The 22166-nt window shown below is 32.2% G+C and overlaps 1 protein-coding gene and 1 pseudogene across 1 annotated transcript; both read left to right on the top strand.

Moving 5' to 3' along the window:
* Positions 1-665: 665 nt before the first annotated feature.
* Positions 666-1610, top strand: LOC133305075 (abscisic acid receptor PYL4-like). Its single transcript, XM_061505206.1, has one exon. It carries the CDS (start codon positions 945-947, stop codon positions 1608-1610), a length of 666 nt encoding a protein of 221 aa, XP_061361190.1. The 5' UTR covers positions 666-944.
* A 17357-nt stretch (positions 1611-18967) lies between these two features.
* Positions 18968-21577, top strand: LOC133305085 (protein trichome birefringence-like 34; annotated as a pseudogene).
* The last annotated feature ends 589 nt before the right edge of the window (positions 21578-22166 follow it).

The following is a 22166-nucleotide window of genomic DNA, read 5'->3' on the forward strand; positions in this document are numbered from 1 at the left end:
GTGTTTAAACTCAAATTTAACATGCTCCCACTTCAAGATTAAATACAACTAAATAGTAAATACATTCAATACAAAATACAATAATAAATATGTAAAATCCACATACCTTCGACTTCACATTTTTTAAATACTAATAATAAAGAATATTTAAAGTGAAATTTGATTTTAAGTGAAAATTTAAAAAGTGTTTGGATATATCATATAACTGAAATTGGAAAAGTAAAATATATAATATTTTTCCTTTTATAATTTCATGATCATACCTTTTTCCTATTTTTATATAGGTCTACACAAAATCCAAATAAAGACAACTAAATGACGTGTTCCAATTTGTAATTGCAAATTAGTAAAAGCTTATGAATGTAATATCGCGAATTAAAGACAAGCTAGGTGATGTCGCATTTCCTAAGCTATGTGACAAGAAAAAGTTTAATTTATAAGATTCAAAATTTAGCACGTGAAATTGAAAAAGAAGGACAAGATTGGTAACCAAATAGCTAGGTTCATTTGTTCCACAAGCAAAAGAGAACATCCTACAAAGGATATGAAAGAACACCATTTTGGTAAATTAAAGTCGACCAACTTGGTCCCTATTTTAATACGACGCCCACATGAACCTCATTTAACCTTTCATCTTTTGAAAATCCAACCCCACCACCCTCTCTCTCTCACATCGCCCACAGAAAATACATGCAACTTGAAGCGAAGCTCCTTCTATTATATAACTCTAACTACAAACCCAACCAACCCCCCTCTCTTTCAAACCCAAAAAGATCCCTTCTTCTCAAAACTTCACTCACTTTCCTTTATCATTTATTTTTATTTTTATTTTTGAAAAAAAAAAAAAAAACTTCAAAACCTCATTAACACCATTCAAACTTAGAAATCATCATCTTCATAGTCATTATTCATTTATTCATCAACAACATAACAAGTTCAACAAAATGCCTCCAAATCCACCCAAGTCTTCTCTCCTCCTCCACAGGATCAACCCCGCCTGCGGCACCGCCGTCGCAAACTGCCACAACCTCCACGGCGGAGACACCATTCTCATGAATCCCGCCGCCACCATCCCCGACGCAGTGGCTCGCTACCACACCCACGCCGTCTCCCCCAACCAGTGCTGCTCCGCCGTGGTGCAGGAGATCGCCGCCTCCGTCTCCACCGTGTGGTCCGTCGTGCGACGCTTCGACAACCCGCAGGCCTACAAGCACTTCGTCAAGAGCTGCAACGTCATCGGCGGCGACGGAGACGTCGGCACCCTCCGTGAGGTCCACGTCATCTCCGGCCTCCCCGCCGCCCGGAGCACCGAACGCCTCGAGATCCTCGACGAGGAGCGGCATGTTCTCAGCTTCAGCGTCGTCGGTGGGGAACACAGGCTCGCCAACTACCGCTCCGTCACGACCCTCCACCCTACAGGCGACGGCGCCGGCACGGTGGTGGTGGAATCTTACGTCGTGGACGTGCCGCCGGGGAACACCAAGGAAGATACTTGCGTGTTCGTTGACACCATCGTTCGGTGCAACCTTCAGTCACTCGCGAAAACCGCAGAGAACTTAACGCAACGAAATAACAACAACAACATCAACGATTACAAGTGCTGTTCCTAATTTTTCTTTTTACAATTTTTGTTTTTGCATTTATAATTTATATAAATATAAAAATTGTTAATTTGTTATTATTACTAGATTGTTGATTGTATGAGTTGGTAGACAATCCGGTTTTATTGCAAAAAAATTTCTTTGCCACATTGAGTGTTCCATTGTAAAGAGATCCATCATTTTTATGTGGACGTGGAAGAGAAATTTTTTCTGTAGTAAAAACAGAAATATTTTTCTGTTTATTTATTTTTGTTTTCTTAATTTTAACTGAAAAAAGTGAAAAATAAAACTTGGGTTTCTGTAACAATGGTATAATCTTAGGTATCTTTGTAGTATATATATGTTTATGTCCATAGAATCAAAACCTAACTTGTTCAGATTTATAACCCATAAAAAATATTTTGTTGGATAACTATTGAATTAAAATAACAATGGTGACATAACGGTTGGTAATTCGTACATGCAATTAGTGTTAATGTGGGTGGGAATCTAACTGGGGCCTCCTCCTTTTATAAATCAATGTAGTGGAGATGGTGATATTACGAAGAGATTTGCACTAAGTATATATATATATATATATATATATATATGTGTTTGATAAATTGATTGATATGTGTAAGTTTATGTTGTTTGTGAATTGAGTAATTAATTTGTTTGATTGTATATAAAACTAGTGTTATATTATTATATATATGTCATGAATTACGTACAAGTTCCAGGCCACATGAAATATGGAGCATTTTTAAATAGGGTTTGCAAAAGTTAAGGCGAATATGACGATGACGATGACTATGATTGTCATACAATTTTCGGTATTGGTTATGTATTGGCTATGGCTGTGTCCTCACTTTCTCTCTTGCATACAAGCACAGCATACATCTTATAATACAAAAAATTAGTGGTATACGCATACATATTCTATAATGTAACTAAAATTTAGAAATAGTACAAAGCTATAATTATGCTTGCTAAGGAACATTTTAGAGAGATTTTTGTAGGAAATATAAAGCTAATCACTATTTAAAGTCAAACTTAATGACAATCTTTACTAATTAGAGTAATCATCCGGCAGTAGATTGATTAGGTTATTACAAATTAATCTGATATCTCGTGTATTGTTGTGGTGCATGCAAACTGAGAGTGATAGACTGAATGTGTAGCTTTAAAACGTCTTATTTTTTTATAAAGAAAAAGATAATATGATCCATTGATTGCGGAGTTTATTTCTTTTTGTTATAATATACTTTTTATTATAAATATTTTATCTTTATAATGTAATTTTTATTTGGGATAAGATATTATGTCTATTTTTTTTTTATGACTATTCTACCTACTCATCTCCAATATCGTTATATCAGAATCTCAACTAACTTTTATTTTCTCTCCTTACAAAATTATGATCCAACGGTGTTGAGAATGAATAGATAAAGTATGCATATAAAAAGGTAGGCACAATGTCCTATCTCTTCTTAGTATATCTAGACAGAAATAAAATAATATACCCTGTTAAAAGATTATTTTCTCTCGCTCAAATATATTTGCAATGTGACTTTTAAAATTTTACTTAGGTTTATAATATTGTAAAAAAGAAAGATGAATAGCGAGGACCTTGCCAGAAACAAAAAACAAAAAATGAAATGGTGTAACATATTGAAGAGTATATACTCTATATCTTCCAACCTGTCTTTAGCTGTAACATGAACTTATATTTAATTTTGATGATGTTTACTTCCCAAGTTGCAGTCCCCGTACATCAAAAGAAAGTAATTGTAAACAAAAATAAAATAAAATTGCAAGTTGCAGTATAATAATGGAAATGTTTAGGCTTGTTCAGACACTCAGTTTTATTTAAACTCAATTTTGTAGTTTTATTAATTTAATTCAATTTGCGCGTGAGAGAGATAAGCGAGACCCAACTACTGGAAAGAGAAAGAAATCAAATGAAAACGAAACATTGAAGCAATATCTAAATAGAGAGAAAAAAATGGGTAACATGTTTGTTTTGTTTGAATAGTACATCGTCGGTTTATGCAAGTTGGAGAGCAAGTGGGAGGGAAGAGACACGGGAAAAGAGAGGAGATAGGATATGCTCTTAATTATCCTCTCGGTGTGTACCACCCTTTTTGTTTGTCCACTTTTGGGGTTTTGAGTTGAACGTTGAATATTGAATATTGAATATTAAGTATATATAGGCGATCAAGTGGAAATATAAATATTAATATGAATGGACTGCCTTCAAATCTTGAAGAGAATTTCGGGATTAGAATTGAATTTGAAATTAATTAGGGTTGAATAATTGTCATGTTATTTATTCCAGATTAATCTTATATATGAAAAAATTACAATTCTTTTTTCTTGAGTTGCAGAATATTAGGAAACCTAACTTGCCTAACCAATAATTAGGATTATATAATAAAAAATTGGAAAAAAAAATACTTTTGCTTTGTTGTAGAAATATTTTTTCTGCCACATATATAATAGCGAGTCTCGTCGTCAAGTAGAGAAGAGAGAAAAAAATTAATAGAATCCACTCTTTTTCTCATGAATGTTACAAAAAGAAATTATGCAAAAATAACAAAAATATTAAACCCTACGTGAATCAATTGTTCCAACTTAAGCAATGGACACAAATTAGAGCCCTAGGTATATAATTATGCTAAAACTTGGGAGGGAAAGCTTTATCGTCATTGTAATCTTACCTGACTCAAATTCAGATTAGTTAGCGTCTGTTATATAGCGATCGAATACTGGATGATTTATAATATATATAAGGGATCTTTTGATTTCGGTGTAAGATTTAGAAGTTTTACTCCTCATCTTAACTGTTGATTTTCATATATACATCTATCAGTTATAGTTTATTGAGTTATACTAATTAATTTATTATTAATTACAAATAATAGACAACCGTTAGATGGATGAAAATGAACAGTTAGGATGAGAAGTAAGACTTCTAAGTCTTACACTAGAGTCAAAAGATCCCTCATCATATATAAATATATATACGGGGCACTTTTTCTGCTGTGCATGGCTTCAGAGAGATGCTATCTGCAGCTAACAAAAAAAAGTAGGCCACACTGCTTTTCTTAAAAAAAAAGTCAGGATATGGAACCGTATCCTAGAATCTGGGACTGTATCCTGGCTTGTTGTATGTGCAGCGGCTGCAAAAATGAGTTTGCCATATATATAGAGGGAGAAAAAAAAAATTCTCTAAGTTACTTGAGATATATTTATGGGACAGTGATTATTTTGCCACGTTTTGGCAAAAAAATTACCAGAATGCCACACGAACAGTAAAATTTTCCAAACTGCCACGCGACATAATTCGCTACACAGTGTAGCGAATTATGCATGCAAATATTTCGCTACATAGTGTAGCGAAATATGCCACGTCAGAACCAAAAAGTGCCATGTGTCAAAATTGTTGAAATTCGCTACCCTATGTAGCGAATTTCAACATTCTGACATATGGCACTTTTTGGTTTTGTGTATTCTGATGTGACATATTTCACTACACTGTGTAGCGAATTACTTGCATACATAATTCGCTACACTGTGTAGTGAATTATACCGCGTGGCAGTTTGGAAAATTTTACGTGGCATTCTGGTAATTTTTTTGCCAAAGCGTGGCATTTTGGTCACTCTCCCTATATTTATCTCTGATCAGTCCAAATTGTGTCATTTTGTTTATTTATTTCTTTATATTAATTGATTCATCATCTTTGAATGATTATAATTCCTATTTTCTCTCTTTCTTTATCACCATTGATCTATCTTTATACGGATATCATTTAAAGCCGAAGATATGAAATGCCTTTCTTCAAGTTTCATTCACCTTTCACGCCAACTTCTCCTCGTTCTCCTCCTCTCACTCTCTCTCTCTCGTCCATGTTCAGTTTATGGCTGCATGGCATGGCATGTCTTCGTTAACCTATTATTCTGAAATTGACCACACAAAACACAACTGATCATCCGGTCACTGACTCTGTCACTGTTCCAAGTACAAGTGCGAAACTTGAGTACTACCACTTGTTAAGGCCCATCCTTATATATATTATTTATTCCCTATTTACAATCATTTTATGAAACAGTAACTCACTGACTACCATCTTTCTCTTTTCTTTTTGGCTTTTCCGTTTACGAGAAGGAGTAAACTAACTTATTTTAGTCCAGAGGGTAAGTTGATAGATAGTAAGGTTCGGTGTATGCGATGAATATATCAGCTATGTGTGAACGGGTGAATGAGAGATATCTGAAGTATCTTTTTTTTGTTACTGTATATGTATTTGGGTTTAGTGCTTGTCATTTTAAAAGAGAGATAGACATAGAAAATGAAAATCATGGGAGAGAGAATCTGAGTGATTTTTTTTTAATTTAAAATTTAAATAAAAAAAATTATTCTGTGTCTATTTTTCTCTTAAAATGACATAATTTTATGTCATTTAAAATGACAAACATTTTTTCCTATGTATTTATAATACTTGTTCTAAGCATTTATAGAAGAGAGTCATGGAGCGATCGTGGTATTACTAGACAGTTATAAGGATCGTAGTATTAAATGAGCACGAAAGGATTGTGGATTTAAACCCACCATCCAGGCTTATGGCGTATGATCCCATAATTCGATCAAAATATCACTGTTTATCAAGTTTTTTACTTAAATGTCATGCAAACAGTGTTATTTTTCAATCTGTCATGAGGGCAAGTTCGCTACCTGGTATAGCGAACTCGGTTTGCTGACGTGTCACATTTATAGTGGATAACAAGTACATTTATAGTGGATAACAAGTACCAAGTTAAAAAAAAAAAAGAATATGGAATTCGCTAACCCGTGTAGCGAACTTGATATCCACTAGAAACGTGACACGTCAGCAAATCGAGTTCGCTACACCGGGTAGCGAACTTGCCCCCGTGACAGATTGAAAAATAACACTGTTCACGTGACATTTAGATAAAAAATTTAGTGAACAGTGACATTTTGATCACTGTTCTTAATTCGAAATTATAAACCTATGATGTTAGTCGGAATATGGATATGTGTAAAAAGGTCTTGGGCCTCTGGTTAGGTTGAGCTCCTCGGCTTGAGCTAAGCGGATCTACCTGGGGTGTATAAACTTGGAACATAAAGTGTTTTCTTAATAATTATTAGATTAAAATTAAATCCATAAACTCATATCATTCTACCCGGCCAGTTTAGAGCGTGCAAATTAGAATAAGGAGCTTCAAATTTGTTTTGCAACTATATATTTAACTCTTTCTGTCTTTTTCAAATTAAGATTAAAATATTGAGAGCGAACTCTTATCCGATCCGTAGCAAATGAAGAAATAATGTGAATCACTTGGCCATTGCACGTTTTCTGAATTTAAGGACAAAAATGCACATGATATTATACTGGAATTTAGTAAATTAGAATTTTCCCAAAAATTGAGGTTGAAACAATGTTATTAAAAATTGCTGGACCAGTTTTGGAGTTTTGTATATAATACTCGAATAAAATAAAATTGGTGGAAATATTCATATAAATGATAAGAGATTAAACCAGAGACATTTGTTTTAAGGTATATAGTTATATTCATAAAAATGACATTTTAAAATTACTATAAGCAAGAATGTTATTTTCATATAAATTCAAAAGCATATTTGATTAGCATTTAATATTTTTGGAAATATTTTTCAAAATTTAAATGATGGAAGAAATAGGAGTAAAAGTAGAAGTTAATAGTTGGGTTACAAGATAACTTCTATTTTCCTACAATTGGGAATCAATAATCTTTATTACTATATATATATATATATATATATATATATATATATATATATATATATATATATATACCAAACATAGGAATCTTATATTCCTAATTAAGTTCACTTCCTCATAATTATCTTTACAATTCTTTAGACAAATGCACACAAGAGAATATAATCAGTATTAATATGGTAACGCCTTTTTTTTTTGTAATGAAATCGAGAAAATGTTTATCAAAAAAAAAAAATCGAGTAAATTAAATAATCTTAACTTCTTTTAAATGTACTTGTTTCATTCAATATTGGTATGGTATGCTAGTTTGCGTTTTATGAGTTGATGCTTATTATTTATTTATTTTTTGGATTGCTACACTGGTTTTCGGGGCTTCGCCCTGACTATGTCCAGTCCGATCCGGGTAGGTTACCTAGCATTGACAGGTGAGTCTCCCAGCGAGAATTTTTTGCATACACAAGGTCTCAAACTCGAGTCCTTACTTAAGCGAACCCAAGTACCTTACCACTTGAGTCAATCCCCGTTGGTGTTGATGCTTATTTCTTTTTCACTTGGAATGAGAATAAAACTTATTCTAGATTAATTAAATAGTTAATCAGGATAGAGCATATGCTGAACTATCAATGCCACACAAACTAAACTCTTTTCATACCCCACAACTAAACCAAAGATAGAATACGAGACTGATAAGAAAAACTTGAATGATTAATTCCGGGCACCAAAAAAAGAAAGAAAAAAATCCATTTCTCCCTATAAATAAAGTGAGAGGATGAAATAATTATCATAAATACATTTAAAATCGACTAGTCCTATTCTCAAACCTCAAGCTGTACATAGATGCACGGATCAAAGGAGGAGGATTCACAATTGCGACTTGTGTTTAGTTTATATATGATGAATTAGCAATTATTTATGTAGTTTTAAAGTTGTAAATAGTGATTACGTAAAACCTTCGAAAGTCAGGATTCGAATTTGAACCCCTAATAATGTTACATTTATTCAAATTTGAGAAGGGGTACGTGATTAAAAAAACAAAAAAATATCAGATAAAATCAGACAACAATAATTCGAGTAAGAGTGAGGGAGTAGAAGCACTCAATGAATATGAAAGAGACACACACGAAAATGTCTTTCTCACTTGGGTGCCTTCATTATAATGTTTTAAACTGGTTCATTTAAGTAAAGGTCATGAGTATTTTTTATTTTAGTTACTAATTAAATTTATAAAGCACAAAATATATTTTTGGTTATTATACCTTTGTTGCAGGTCGAGAACTCATTTCCCTTATTCAAACTTCAAATCATAGGGAAATCTCTTATACATAAGTTATTACTTTAGAACAAAATTCCTTTTCAATCATATGTATGGAATTTCTTAGTCGTTTGTGCCGAACAAGCAATCTCACTCGATCATTATTAAATTTAAATTTAGTACAATCGTATAAGAAATGATCCCAATTTTTTAATAAGTTCAGATAAGATAACGTTGAATTACTTTGAATTATGAGAATCAAATTAAAAATGATTATTGTATATAGACACTAGTAGTATATTATATTTTTCGTCCCCATACCTGATATTTATTTTCAATTTGGCCTTTATATTTTATTGTATTATAATTCCAACAAACTGTATTAGAACATCAACATGTGGTGAGGATCGAATTAAAAATTCTTTACCTATAAGGACTAAACTGAAATAAAAAGACCAAATTACAAATTAAATGAGTATTGCGTATAAAAACCAAAAATATATTAACCATTTACAAATTAGCATGATATAGCATTTAGTTTTGGATTCATTGAATCAGAAGAAGATGAACTTATAAAAACCAAAATTATTATTATTTACTACTCATCCGGTTCCTTCTCGTGATGACTTTAAATTCATTAAATAAAGCATGTGTTGGATGCAAGTAATTTGTTTCAATATATAAGATACAAATAAATGCTCATCTATATGTATTAATGCAAGATGATCCTACATATGAAAACATAGTATCGGTATCGATATAATCAATATATTAGATCAGAAGCTTAAATTTGAAATTTTCTAATAACGTTTTGGCCTTAATTAGAAAGAGGTTCAGATTTCAGAGTTTATGAGCATTGGAAGAAAGTATGAGTTCCAAAAATAGAAAATTATAGAATGAAAAATTAATCAAAATGCAGGTAAAAAGAAAAAGGTGAATTAAAAACAAAGAATGAAAAAGTTAAAACTTTTGGTCAATGTGAGCATGACTAAATATTTTCACCATCTAACCACCATACAAAACATAGTATATGAGCTAAGAGTTTGGTGTTTTGGGGTATATAGTAGTTATAGTGAAAAAAAGGGTTCCAATTAATTTGGAACTGGCATTTTCTTCTCCTTCAAGCATAACACAAAAAGGGTAAAGCCGTGGATAAGTTTGCAACAAAATTAAAGAAGTGAAGGAGAAACGACGCCATTTACTTGACGTCACGCAACTTGTTTCATCAATCTCTTTTGACTTCATGAAATACCTGAAGCCTATATCTTCAAATCATCCTTATCCAAAGGGGGCTTGATATTTAAAAAGAAAGAAAGAAAGAAAAAACGAAATTGTTACTTTTGTAAGTACCAGCTAAAAAAAAGTACTAAAATCAGATAAGGAATGCGTCGCATATATGCCTAACTGATTGAAGGAATGTTGGTAAAAAAGTATAATTGATGCACGATCAATCATCCAATAGGGTTTCATAAAAACCCTTTGTGGGTCGTAAAGTTCACCCACAAATTTCAAGATTTATTTGGTTATCAACATTTAATTTGAGTTATTAAGATTATGGAAACGATCAAAATGCATGCAAGTGATGCATACATAGCAGGAATATGTTTAAGGCCTGATTGGTTACGTTGTAGAAATCGAAAGTTATATAACAATAGGTAGTCAGTGTTATATGAATTTGTTTTGTTTATGAATTGTTTTAGAGGTAGGATTATTTGACACAAGTATCAAATTTGAAATTTGACACTTTATCTAAGAGTCATTAGATCAAAAAAGATCAATGGTGGTCACATGTTTACAAATCAGAGTCGTTGATCTTTTTTTATCTAATGACTCTCAAATGATTTAAATTTGACACTTATGTCAAAAGATCCTACCTCATTGTTTTAAGTCTATTTTGTGAGAATCTTAGCACGTTGCAGTAGACGTACCCCAAAAATCAAGGGAGCTTTCCTCCTTCCTACCTTTTTCTTTATTTGCTGGCATAGAGATTTGCAACTTGCTTGAATGGCTGTAAAGAAAGAGTAGAAATTTTCACATCAAAAAAAGGAAAGATGGTGATGAGGGTAAGGGTGGAGAGTGCAAAAGAAGTTTGTAAAAGAGGTGAAGAGATTTATGATTCCAAACTTGTTAATCACGAGTTAATTGAAGGATGTTAAACTGTTTTACTAGTAAACTGTAAGCAAAAATATATGATACTATAATTAAGGGTCTTTACATTGTCACTGGCGGGACTTAATACTTCCTTGACGTACATATATAAATTTATCACTTAAATTGTATACTGCATTATAGAGTAACCGAATTGAAATGGTCTAATCCTATTTGTGGCTGGCTTCATGGTTTTGATCCTTATCTATTAATTAGGGAAATATTTTTTAGACTCACGCATCACACAAAAAATTGGTGCTCATTCTCACAACACACATTTTTTCTTTCCCTTTTTATTCTTGCTATTTTTTGCCTTCCTTTTTGGCCCTCCCTATTTTCACAAGAGAATCACCCCGTCAATAGTGGTCTCCATTATCATCAAAAACTAGTGTAAAAACGTAAAACTTACGTTTTTACTATAATGGTGCGTGTTAAAACTCACGTAAAAATGATCCTTAATAAAAACTAGTAAAAACGCCGTGTAAAAAGGATAAAAACTTAAGTTTTTACTATTTTAACCGTTTTTACTTAAAACGAAAAAAATTAAAAAATAAGATTTACAAAAAAAAAAATTACAAAAAAAAACCAATTTTCGTTTGTCCCAAATCATATGCACATTATCTTGATATCTTTTTGTTTGGATATATGTCTTTTATAATTATGTCTTATAAAGCTGCAATTCTATAAGTTATGCTATAAGAATCGTTTTGTGTTTTTGGATCATTGTGTGCATTGAAAGAAGTGGAATTATATCCTGATGAGAGATGATCCAAAATCTGCAGAGTGTATGAAGCAGTTAGAGCAGATCGGTTATCCATTACTTGTTAATTATCACTGTTTATAATTTTGATACTTGGTTATCAAAAATAATTTTCCTTTTTAGGTAGATAAGTGGCTCAACACACATGTTCATTATGTGATATTTGTTTACATGCATATATATAATTTTGTATCTTGACCTTAAGTAATAGAAAGTATAAACTTTACGTTTCGTGTCACTTTTACGTTTTACATTTCTATCACCTCTTTTCGTTTCTACGTAGAAACTCGAGTTTGACAACATTGGTGGTCCTAAGCATAATAAATGATCTCATTAATTAGATAGGTACAACATGAGAAACTTGACTTTTGAAAGTCTATATTACTTATTAGTCTTTGGATAATATGGAGTGATAATAGAGTCATCTTACGAGCTATCCAAATAAGTAGAAGCAATAATTGTGTTTGACAGAACTTGGACTTTTTACCCTTAGGTGGTGTTTGGTTCGGGGTATCGAGGAGGATGCCTATGCAAGTGAAAGTGGGAAAGCAAAACAACCATGTTTGGTTCACGGTTTCCTTCAATTTCCCCATCTAAGCGATTTGCATAGCTTTCAGCATTTTGTAGTAGATAGCAAGGAAAATTCACTGTTACGAAAGCCAATTTGTATGTGGTTTTTCAAACTTAGCCAGGGAAATGAAGGGGAGGGAAAATGGCATCAGACCATATTAACCTCATCTAAAGCGCGAAGAAAGATAAGGTCAGCGGCGTAAGCTTATCTTCGTTTTGTGGGTTGAAGAGCAAATCAGGAAACGACGAGAGGAAGCTCCCTGGTTTTGCATGTTCGATTGTGACCCAAAAGAGTAACCAAGGAAGTAAGCGTCGTTTAACAACTTAATAGCTTATGGTGTTTACTTCCAAAAATATGTGCTTTACCATTTTCGCCTCTGTTTAAGTTTATTTCACAAAATGCATGGTGGAAGGAACCATATTGTCGGACTTCAGCTTGACGATTGACCCTTTTTTTCGTAGATCCTGCATCATTTCCAACCGTTTGTAGTTGCTGAGGAGTGACGTCAACAGAACCAACATTCACAGCAACAGATCCTGCATCCTTTCCGCTCGAGTAAGTCTTCCTTGGTTCGATCTGTCTTGAATAAGTGATATGAGCTATGTTCGACCGTATTATTGTCTTGGGCGTTTGCATATTTGATTAAAGGCTTGTTTTTTCATATATGTATCTCATTACGTTTTTGGTTATGTATATTCCGTATTTATGTACCGGAAACTCTGTATGGTTAACATAATTATTTCCGTTGTTTGATTATTACATCATAGAGACAAAAATAAAGAATGTGAGATACATCCTATAAAGAATGCCACAAACAAACCTTATACTGACAAGAATTTAGAAACAACTGCTTTGCTTCATAAACATGTTTTTGACCTCAGAATTGATTCCTACGATGATATCTTATCCAAATCAGCAGTCATATTTCCCTCATTTGCTCTTATTCAATACAGCTGTCAGACACAAATTTTTGTGCCACATTCACATTACCTTATCTTAACCTTCCTATACAAGATCCACCTATGTACCCTCATCAGTCTTGACTCCCACCTATTCTATATATATATTACTATAACCACCTCTTGGAAGTTCGTCCTGATGAGGCAGTTAATAGTTTCCATCTGTAGAAAGAAGAAAGATGATGATGTGTGTATTGTAATATGGCAATAGTTGATTCTCGTTGTCCATATTATTCGGTTTTGAACAAAGGAAGAAGAAAGATGTTGTGTGTCTTCTAATATGGCAATAGCTGTAAACATATAAAAGTGAGTCTTTCGTGACAATTTTTGGGATTGATGTCCAACTGTGCTTGAGATACATAACAGATAACATTGCATAGCTTGAACACAACAGGTATGTTCATATTAAGTTTGGTAGTCAATATTAAGTCAATATTTTTTATCTTATGGTTAGTGTTTTTATTTTACAGTATTATATGGCAGCAGGCATGTTGAAGATGCAGCAGGTTGGTGATTATGTACTATTTGTTGTTGTCATGTTTGACATTTCACATGTGTGTGTCCTGCGGGAAGACTTTTGGGTTGTCATCTGAAGCAAAGAGTTACCCGACAACATAGATTGAAAGTGTCTGGCATCATAGTTATATGATCGACATACACAGTATCACAAACAGAACCATACAGCAAGGGACATTTGCAGAAATATGTTGCATTAGTAGTTGACTTACTGTTACTGCCATTCATTGGTCATGTGAATCTGTGATGACAATATTAGTAATGTATTTGTTATCTGTAAAACTCTTGCAGTTACTTAACTATTTCAATGAAGATGATTTAGGATTGTGAGGTTTGAGTATATTGTGCCTATTTGGTTAATACATGAACACATACACCTTCACAAAATGGTCAGTTCTACCAGTATGAACTGGTTAATTCTATAAGACAATCTATCCACATTCTGAATGAAACAGCTGTCATGGCTCTTATCCAGCCAGCACCAGAAACCTTATCAGTTATTTGATGAAGAAGTTGTCCTCTCAACTGGACAAATAATCTATCAGTTCTACCAATATGCAATGGTTAATTTTATAAGGCAAATAAAGATGAACCACTTGTCTAATTAAAAGCACACAAAGAATTTGCTGAAGCATTTCAATGAATTCATATTGGTGACGAACTTGCACCTCCATTTCACACCTCCAAAGGCCACCCTGTTGTTTTAACTACTCCATTTGACACCTCTAAATGCCATCGTACATGTATATAACAACATTCATTTCTTGGTTAAGGAAAAGCTCATCACAAAAAAGGATATTAAAGTCCACCAATCATGTACTTATCCAGCACAAAAAATTAACATTAAATTGATGCAAAAAATTAAAGAGGCAAAGGAGGTTTGAACCTTTGAAGAAATTATTTTACAGACCACAGTTAGATTTGATGTATACCTATGGTCATCTGTTGTTCACTCAAATCGGTCCTTAGACACGGCTAATTCACCAAATAAGGATATTTTCATAATTGTCACTTATTTCCTCATCTATATTTTACCTCAAACCAAACATAGACTTTATAAATCTTACATAATTTGCCCGGTAAATTTTTTCTAACCAAACAACTTTTTTTACATTTTCCTACTAAACTCATTTTCCAACCATTTTCCTATCAATTACATTTCTCTAGTATTCAAAAAATTTCTCCTCAACCAAACGCTCCCTTAGGGCAGATAGGTTTGTGTTATCTTTTGTATCGTCTATTGAAGCATATTTTTGATACGAGAGAAGTATATACTTCTTTATTAAAAATAAAAAAAATAGAATTTAAGTGACAATAATCTTAGAAAAAGTGAGTAAAATAGAAAAAAGTTGATTATATTACCTTTTTTCAAATTTAATAAAAAAATGTATTGAGTCTTCAGTACCATGGTAGTACAGAAGATATTTTCCCTCACTTGGTGTTTTATTTCAAAAATAAAAAATATAATTTGAAACTTAATTTTCATTTCTCCTTTCCTTTTTATTGATTTCCTTTAGTTTTGTAATTTTTAAAATAAAATTAATTTTTCTTTTTCAATTTCTTATTTCTCTTTCTCTATTTAAAAAAAAAAAAAAATTTACAATTCTTTTCAAAAAGAAAGAATTCCATTTTGGATTTTCATTTTAAAATAATACTTGCATTCTTAAAAAAATCATTTTACATGCTTAATTATGATATGTTTCTTGTTTTTAAAAAAAAGGAATATTTTTTTAATTCTTGCATCCTTTTACAAATAAAAGAATATCATTTTAAACTTTTAATTTTACATTAATACTTGCATCTGTGTAACAAAATGTGTCTTTTTAATTCTTGTGTCCTTTAAAATTTCATAAATAAAAAATAAAATATTTTCACTATGAATTCTCATGTTTGTCTAAATTCTTCTAAAAAAAAGAAAAAAAAAAGAGAACTTTGAGTTAAAATTTCAAGTAACTAATTCCTTTTGAAGTTATCATATTTCGCCCCAAGCCACAACACAATTTATTCATAGCTCATGATTCAACAACATTCTCCTTTCTACCATTACTCACTTTTTTATCATTTGAATTTTGAACCCATTGTGTTTTATTATCGGGATAGAGATATTTAGTCAGAGACTAGTGTATTGATCTAAGATCTTAGACTCTCAAGTATCTATATGCTTTTGAAGTAGCAATCACTGTAACAGCATAACCATAGAGGATGGTGTGTGTGCACAATAACAGCATATATGAGAAGGAGTGTAGGTGTCATACTCATATCTATAGACTTTTTACCTTTTATAGAGTTTACATGTGGGTGGTGGAATTCTGGACCTTTAGCTGCTTTTTCGGGGCCCAGCGCTAGGTTCATTGCTGTCGTACTAGGATAAACATCAATCAAAGATTCTTTCCTTTATTTCCTTTTGGTTTCCTCTTTCAGTCGTCCTTTCTTGAACTTTCTAGAATATGGACCTCTAAGATGGACCCATATATAACACATTATATTAACCTTAGAAGAGGAAAAATTCCTCTTTTATAGGATTTTACAGGGAGCCAATCGAATGATGACAAGCTTAGATAGATTAAATTTATGTAAAATATTGACTAACTTGTTAGCTTTCTATATTTGAAAATCAAAACCCCTAGTGTAGACCCGTTAGCTTATTTAATTTTATTAAGCTTTCAAAATCTATCATGAATTTAAAAAAACTAAAATAATATTATTTTTTATTTAAAATATTTGAAATAATAATTATATTTTAGTTTATTTAAACTAAATAATATACTATATGTCAAAGCCTTATAAAAGAACATTTATAATCTAGTTTAAATATATTTTTTAAAGACTAAGTCCGTTCTATTTTATAATATATATATATATTCTAAGTTAGACTGCCTTGACATAGGTCGAATCATAAATTCTAATTGAACGTCAAACCTATTTAGACCCATAAGGGTAAGAGATACAATAGTAGTACTGCTAACAATAATCTTTGTAGCTCTGACTGTTTTATTGGATTTTTTTTCCCTCTAGATACTCAGGCTTAAATATTCGTGGGTCTCCCTCTATTTCAACGGGTCTTCCATACCAATTTGGCTACGATGCATGGATACGTGTCGAATCCAGATTATATTTGCTTCTCATTACTTTTATTTTTTCTTATATCAGTTCTTATTGTCTCTTTAAGACGAGTCAGCTCTTCGATATCTTCACGAATTCCAATTCTTTGAACCGGCTATAAAATTAATTTTAAATCGAAACTTACTCACTTTTAAGCTTCTCACTCCTTCCCATCAATGTATTACTTTTGAATACTATTGCATTCTTAGTTCATACATAACTTTTTTTTTTTTTGGATATCCATTGCTTTTAAAATATTACAACACAAAATTATCGTATTCATGTCTTGTATTGGATATAACCTTGCAGCATAATTTGTTGGTTTCTGAATCCCGTTTTCTTTAGGGGAAGAATTGGGGAAGAGTAGAAAAGACAATATGCTTCGACCTTTCTTCAAGCAATCTTCTTGGTTCCTAAATGTCAACAACACAACCTAATGGTACACGTACATCGTTTAACTAGGCCTTCAACCCGTCCTCGTACCGAACTTTTAAACAATTAATTAATTTCGAATATAAAATACTAAAATAGTGTTTGTGAAGTGTAATTGCAGCAAAAAAACATGTTCCAACTTATATTTCAGATTAGTAATATATGAGATTAATGTTTACGATGTTATAAGATAAAATTATCTCTTATACATGTAAAAGTATGTGGAGCTATGTGAAGAGAAGTGAGAAAAAGAAAACATGAATCTCATATGAGATTAGTGTTTCTTATGTTGTAGAAAATAATTTTATCTTATACACACATAAAAATGTGTGGTGCCCATTTTTTTTTTCTCTCACTTCTCTTCACATGATCCAACATATACCCCACACATCTTAATATGTATATAAAAGATAAAATTATCCCTTACAATATGAAAAATATTTATCCCCAATATTTTCCCATATGGAAATACCACCCAAGTTGGGAAGCGAAGAAGTAAATAGCAAAGTTCGAATTTTCATGTTGACATAATCTCCCACGTTATATTAAATAAAAATATATTTACTTGGGAATAAGTTAATTTTTCATTTTAATTTCCTAAAAAGTAACATATGTTAACTTTTTTATTTTAAATTTAAATTCTTTAACTAATTATATCTTAGCTAGATTTAAAATAAAAGTTATATTTATCTCATTCAATATAAGATAACTCATCTTCCTACACACACATAACAAAAGTGAATTCCACTTTTATTTTTTTTCTCTCCAATTATGTGTGAGTTCCTCTTATAACTTTACTTCACTAACATAATATAACTCATCTCCAACAACATAAAAAAAAGATTTCCCTTAAAATAATACATCCTATGCACAGGATGCTCATTAGTGCAATACAAAGATAAATTGAAGAAAGTCAAATAGTGGATCTCACATGTCACTCACGGATCTTATCGAAGGAGTTTAATCTCTAAATAGGCTATTTGGAAATAAAGGGGAAGATCAATAATGAGGAATTGTTCCAACGTAATGAGTGATATTGAGTTTGAGTTTTGGATATATAAATATGTTATAATTGGAAAAAAGAAATATCATTTAAAAAGACACAAGTTGTATTTGTGTCCTTTTAGATGATTTATACAAAATATGACCGGTCATGTTTTGTGTAAATCTGAAAGTTACTTTTTTTCTCTCTCCTCAGTCACATCGCTGCTGACGTGTCAAGTGAAAAAAAAATAACTTTCTAGAATCACACATAGTATGATCGGTCATACTTTGTATAAGTCACTAAAATGACACAGGACACAACTTGTATCTTTTTAAATGACACACACTAAATCTATTATAATTTGGTAGGAAGAGTTTTATCATTCTTATAATCTTGTCCGACTTGAATCCAGATTAATCGATGTCTGTTGATGAGTAGATACCAAATGGTTCTTATAAAAAAATGGAAAAAAGTCAAACACCTCAATCAATTATAATAAAATCAACTACATAGATCAACCATTAATATTTTTATTACTAATTAACATATTTACATTTCCATATAGAGTAACTTCACCCTGTAGAAGCCAAACTTCTCTAAGCTTGGAGTTGAAGTTTGAAGTTTGAAGTTTGATTTCTGTTTTTTATTTTTAAAAATCCATATTTAATTAATCTCAAAGTCAAAAGTGAGTAGTAAATTTGATCTTTGGTCATTGGAAATATATGAACATTTAACAAAAACTTCAAAAGGCATCATGCTCTACCTACTACAACTTTGGCTAAAGATGAAAAAAAAAATCTTCTACCTCAACAACCGGCTGGAAGAAACTTCAAAAAGGAGGAAGAGAAAGAATTGCAAGGTGAGAAACGAAAAAGCTTAATGTAAATGGCAAAGGTGTACCAAATAGTTCTAGGTAGCACTTGGGGAATCAGAAACAGCTTTCAGTCTCTTGTAGCCATCTTAACCACTGTTCTAGTTGTCACTGCCATTTATCTAACACAGGAAGGAGGACAATGGTCTCAAGAAAGGACTATCTCTGGTGAATCATTATCAAAATGTAACATGTTTTCTGGTAAGTGGGTTTTTGATAATGAATCTTATCCACTTTACAAAGAGCAACAGTGCACGTTCATGTCAGATCAATTGGCTTGTGAGAAGTTTGGAAGGAAGGACCTTAGCTACCAGAATTGGAAATGGAAGCCCCATCAATGTGACCTACCTAGGTCTCTTCTATCTCCTTGTGACATTTTTTAATACTCATTCTTTGTACCTATGTGTGTGATATGTTTCATTAAATTTGGTTATGTTCTTTTTAGCTTTGTAACATGTGGTTCCTGCTATGTTGTTAAGGTTCAATGCTACAGCATTGCTTGAAATGCTAAGGAACAAGAGGCTTGTGTTTGTAGGGGATTCACTCAACAGAGGCCAATGGGTTTCTATGGTTTGCCTTGTTGAATCTTCCCTGCCCCCAACTCTCAAATCCATGCGCACCATTGCCAATGGGTCACTCAGCATTTTCAAGGCCAAAGTAAATCTTTACAAGAATATTAAGTTACTCGTGCACACTTTCACACACATTATTTCACATCACTTTGATCAAAGAATATACTTACACTTAACCATCAATTAAAAGGTATATAATTAAGTAGTTAAGTATGTGTAGATTGGTGAATAAAAAAGCTTGATAACAAATTAATCAAATTTATATGAAGTGACGTGATGGCGAGTCTTGGAGCAACAAGGTAATTCTTCATGATCCGATGGTCTCGGTTTTAGGGTCATGAGAAAAAATCTCTTTGTAAAAATATAAGTGTAAGGCTGCATGCAATCAACCATCACTCGTCCTTGCAAATTGGGCAGGTTTTATGCATCAAAATTTGTCTTTTTTATATGTAGTGATAGTGCAAAAGTATCTGATAACATTATTCAAAGTAGAATGCTTTCTTTAACTAATGCAAGAACATAGGGAAAAAATGCATGTAAACAAGCTATTTCGTGTGCTTTCTTTTTATAATCTTTTGTATCATATTTCAAATAACAATAGAAAAAACAATAGGGTAAAAAAAAAAAAAAAAAAACTCATATTTGACATATTATAATTAGACAACCATGACATTTACAAGTAGCTATATGTGGCTAATAGTTGCTCAATTGACGCATTTAATCAAGGAATACAATGCAACCATCGAGTTCTATTGGGCCCCATTACTGGTAGAATCAAACTCAGATGACCCTGTGAACCATAGGGTACCTGATCGGATTGTCAGAGTCAAGGCCATAGAAAAACATGCTAGGTACTGGACTGATGCTGACATTTTGGTCTTCAACACTTTCCTCTGGTGGAGAAGACATGCAATGAATGTTTTGTAAGTACAACTCACCTAGCCATCACTCTCTTAATTTGATCAACTTGCATGTCAACAACTCCAATTTCCAACCACCATTTATGATTGTATTGTAATTTTTTCTTCATAAATGAATCCTATTCCTACTCCACTACCAATTTGATTTAATAGTGACAATGTAACTACAAGCAGGTGGGGTTCATTTGGAGATGCAAATGGAGTGTACAAAAGGGTAGGAATGGTGAGAGTCTATGAGATGGCCTTGAGGACCTGGTCAGATTGGTTGGAAGTCCATGTTGATCGTAATAAGACAAAGTTGTTTTTTATTACCATGTCACCAACTCATCAAAAGTAAGGTTCAACTCTACAATACCCATCATTGAAAATAGATTCGTGACCTTGCTTTAAGATAGAATTATGATATTGGCATATTATTTTCATGATTATCATTATTTTAATTCCTGCATAAGGATTTGACTAATTCTTATATATAAGAATCCATTATGAGTGTAAAGAAAATTGTCTACACGAATAATCTCTGTTTAAAATTACATATAACCATTTATATGTTGTGAATCTATTAGGATAATAATGGACACTCATAAACGGAACACATATTCCCACAGTGAGTTCTGTTTTTGTGAAAGAAGGCAAGAAGCTTCATGCCATTATGCACTATATATAGCAAAAATAGAATCACATAGCAGTGCACAAATATATGTATATTGATAGCTCTATAATTACACTATGATAGAATCAATGAACACATTAGATTTGTAATGTAAAAAACTGCAGGGCTAATGAATGGGGAGGAGCTAAGGGTGACAATTGTTACAAAGAAACAGAACTAATTAGAGAAGAGGGATATTGGGGGAATGGTTCAGTTCCTGAAATGATGAGAGTGGTGGAAAATGTGCTTGAAGATTTGAATGGAAGAGGTTTGAAAGTTCAAATGCTTAACATCACCCAGCTCTCAGAGTACAGGAAAGAAGGTCACCCTTCTATCTATAGGAAGCAATGGGAACCTAGAACAGAAGAACAAATATCAAATCCAAAAACTTATGCAGATTGCATACATTGGTGCCTCCCTGGAGTGCCTGACACGTGGAATGAACTCCTGTATGCCTATATTTTCCATCGATGACAAACATTTCACAAGTTTGGAATATAATATTTTGCATGTTGCTAATTTGTTTATCTTATGTTTTTCATTTTGTTTTTGCTTTGTCATCTTATTTTCTCTCATTAGTGTGGTGAGGGGAGTTGAAGTGTAAAGAATCTTGCCTCTCCTTATCCTCAAAATGTCATATATACAGTAGGTTTTTTTTTTTTTTTTTTTTTATGTATGTTTTGTTATATATTGGTTTCTTTCCTGGGAATGATGCATAATCTTCATGTGTCATATATTGGTTTATTTTTTAAACTGAAATGACATCAGCATATTAGTGACAATGATAGTAATTCGATTGATAAGCTTTGCATTTATTTTCACACGTTAGTTATTGAACAATCTTGAAGGACAATATCTGATGAAAAGAAAAACAGTAAAATTAGATGCCAAGAACATTAATGAAGAAAGCGCTCAGTAAACATTATTGCAAAATTTGCACAAAAACAAAAAAAGAAGAGAAAAGCAAACGAACATACACAAATACATATCGGAAGTATCTAAGGTACGTTTTCAGAACCTCAATAGCTTTTAAAGACAAATGAATACCCCAAAAAACATTATA

The sequence above is a fragment of the Gastrolobium bilobum genome, unplaced genomic scaffold (assembly GCF_033153095.1).
Source record: "Gastrolobium bilobum isolate Gb01-03AN ecotype WA unplaced genomic scaffold, APGP_CSIRO_Gbil_v1 utg34677, whole genome shotgun sequence".
Classification (NCBI taxonomy): domain Eukaryota; kingdom Viridiplantae; phylum Streptophyta; class Magnoliopsida; order Fabales; family Fabaceae; genus Gastrolobium; species Gastrolobium bilobum.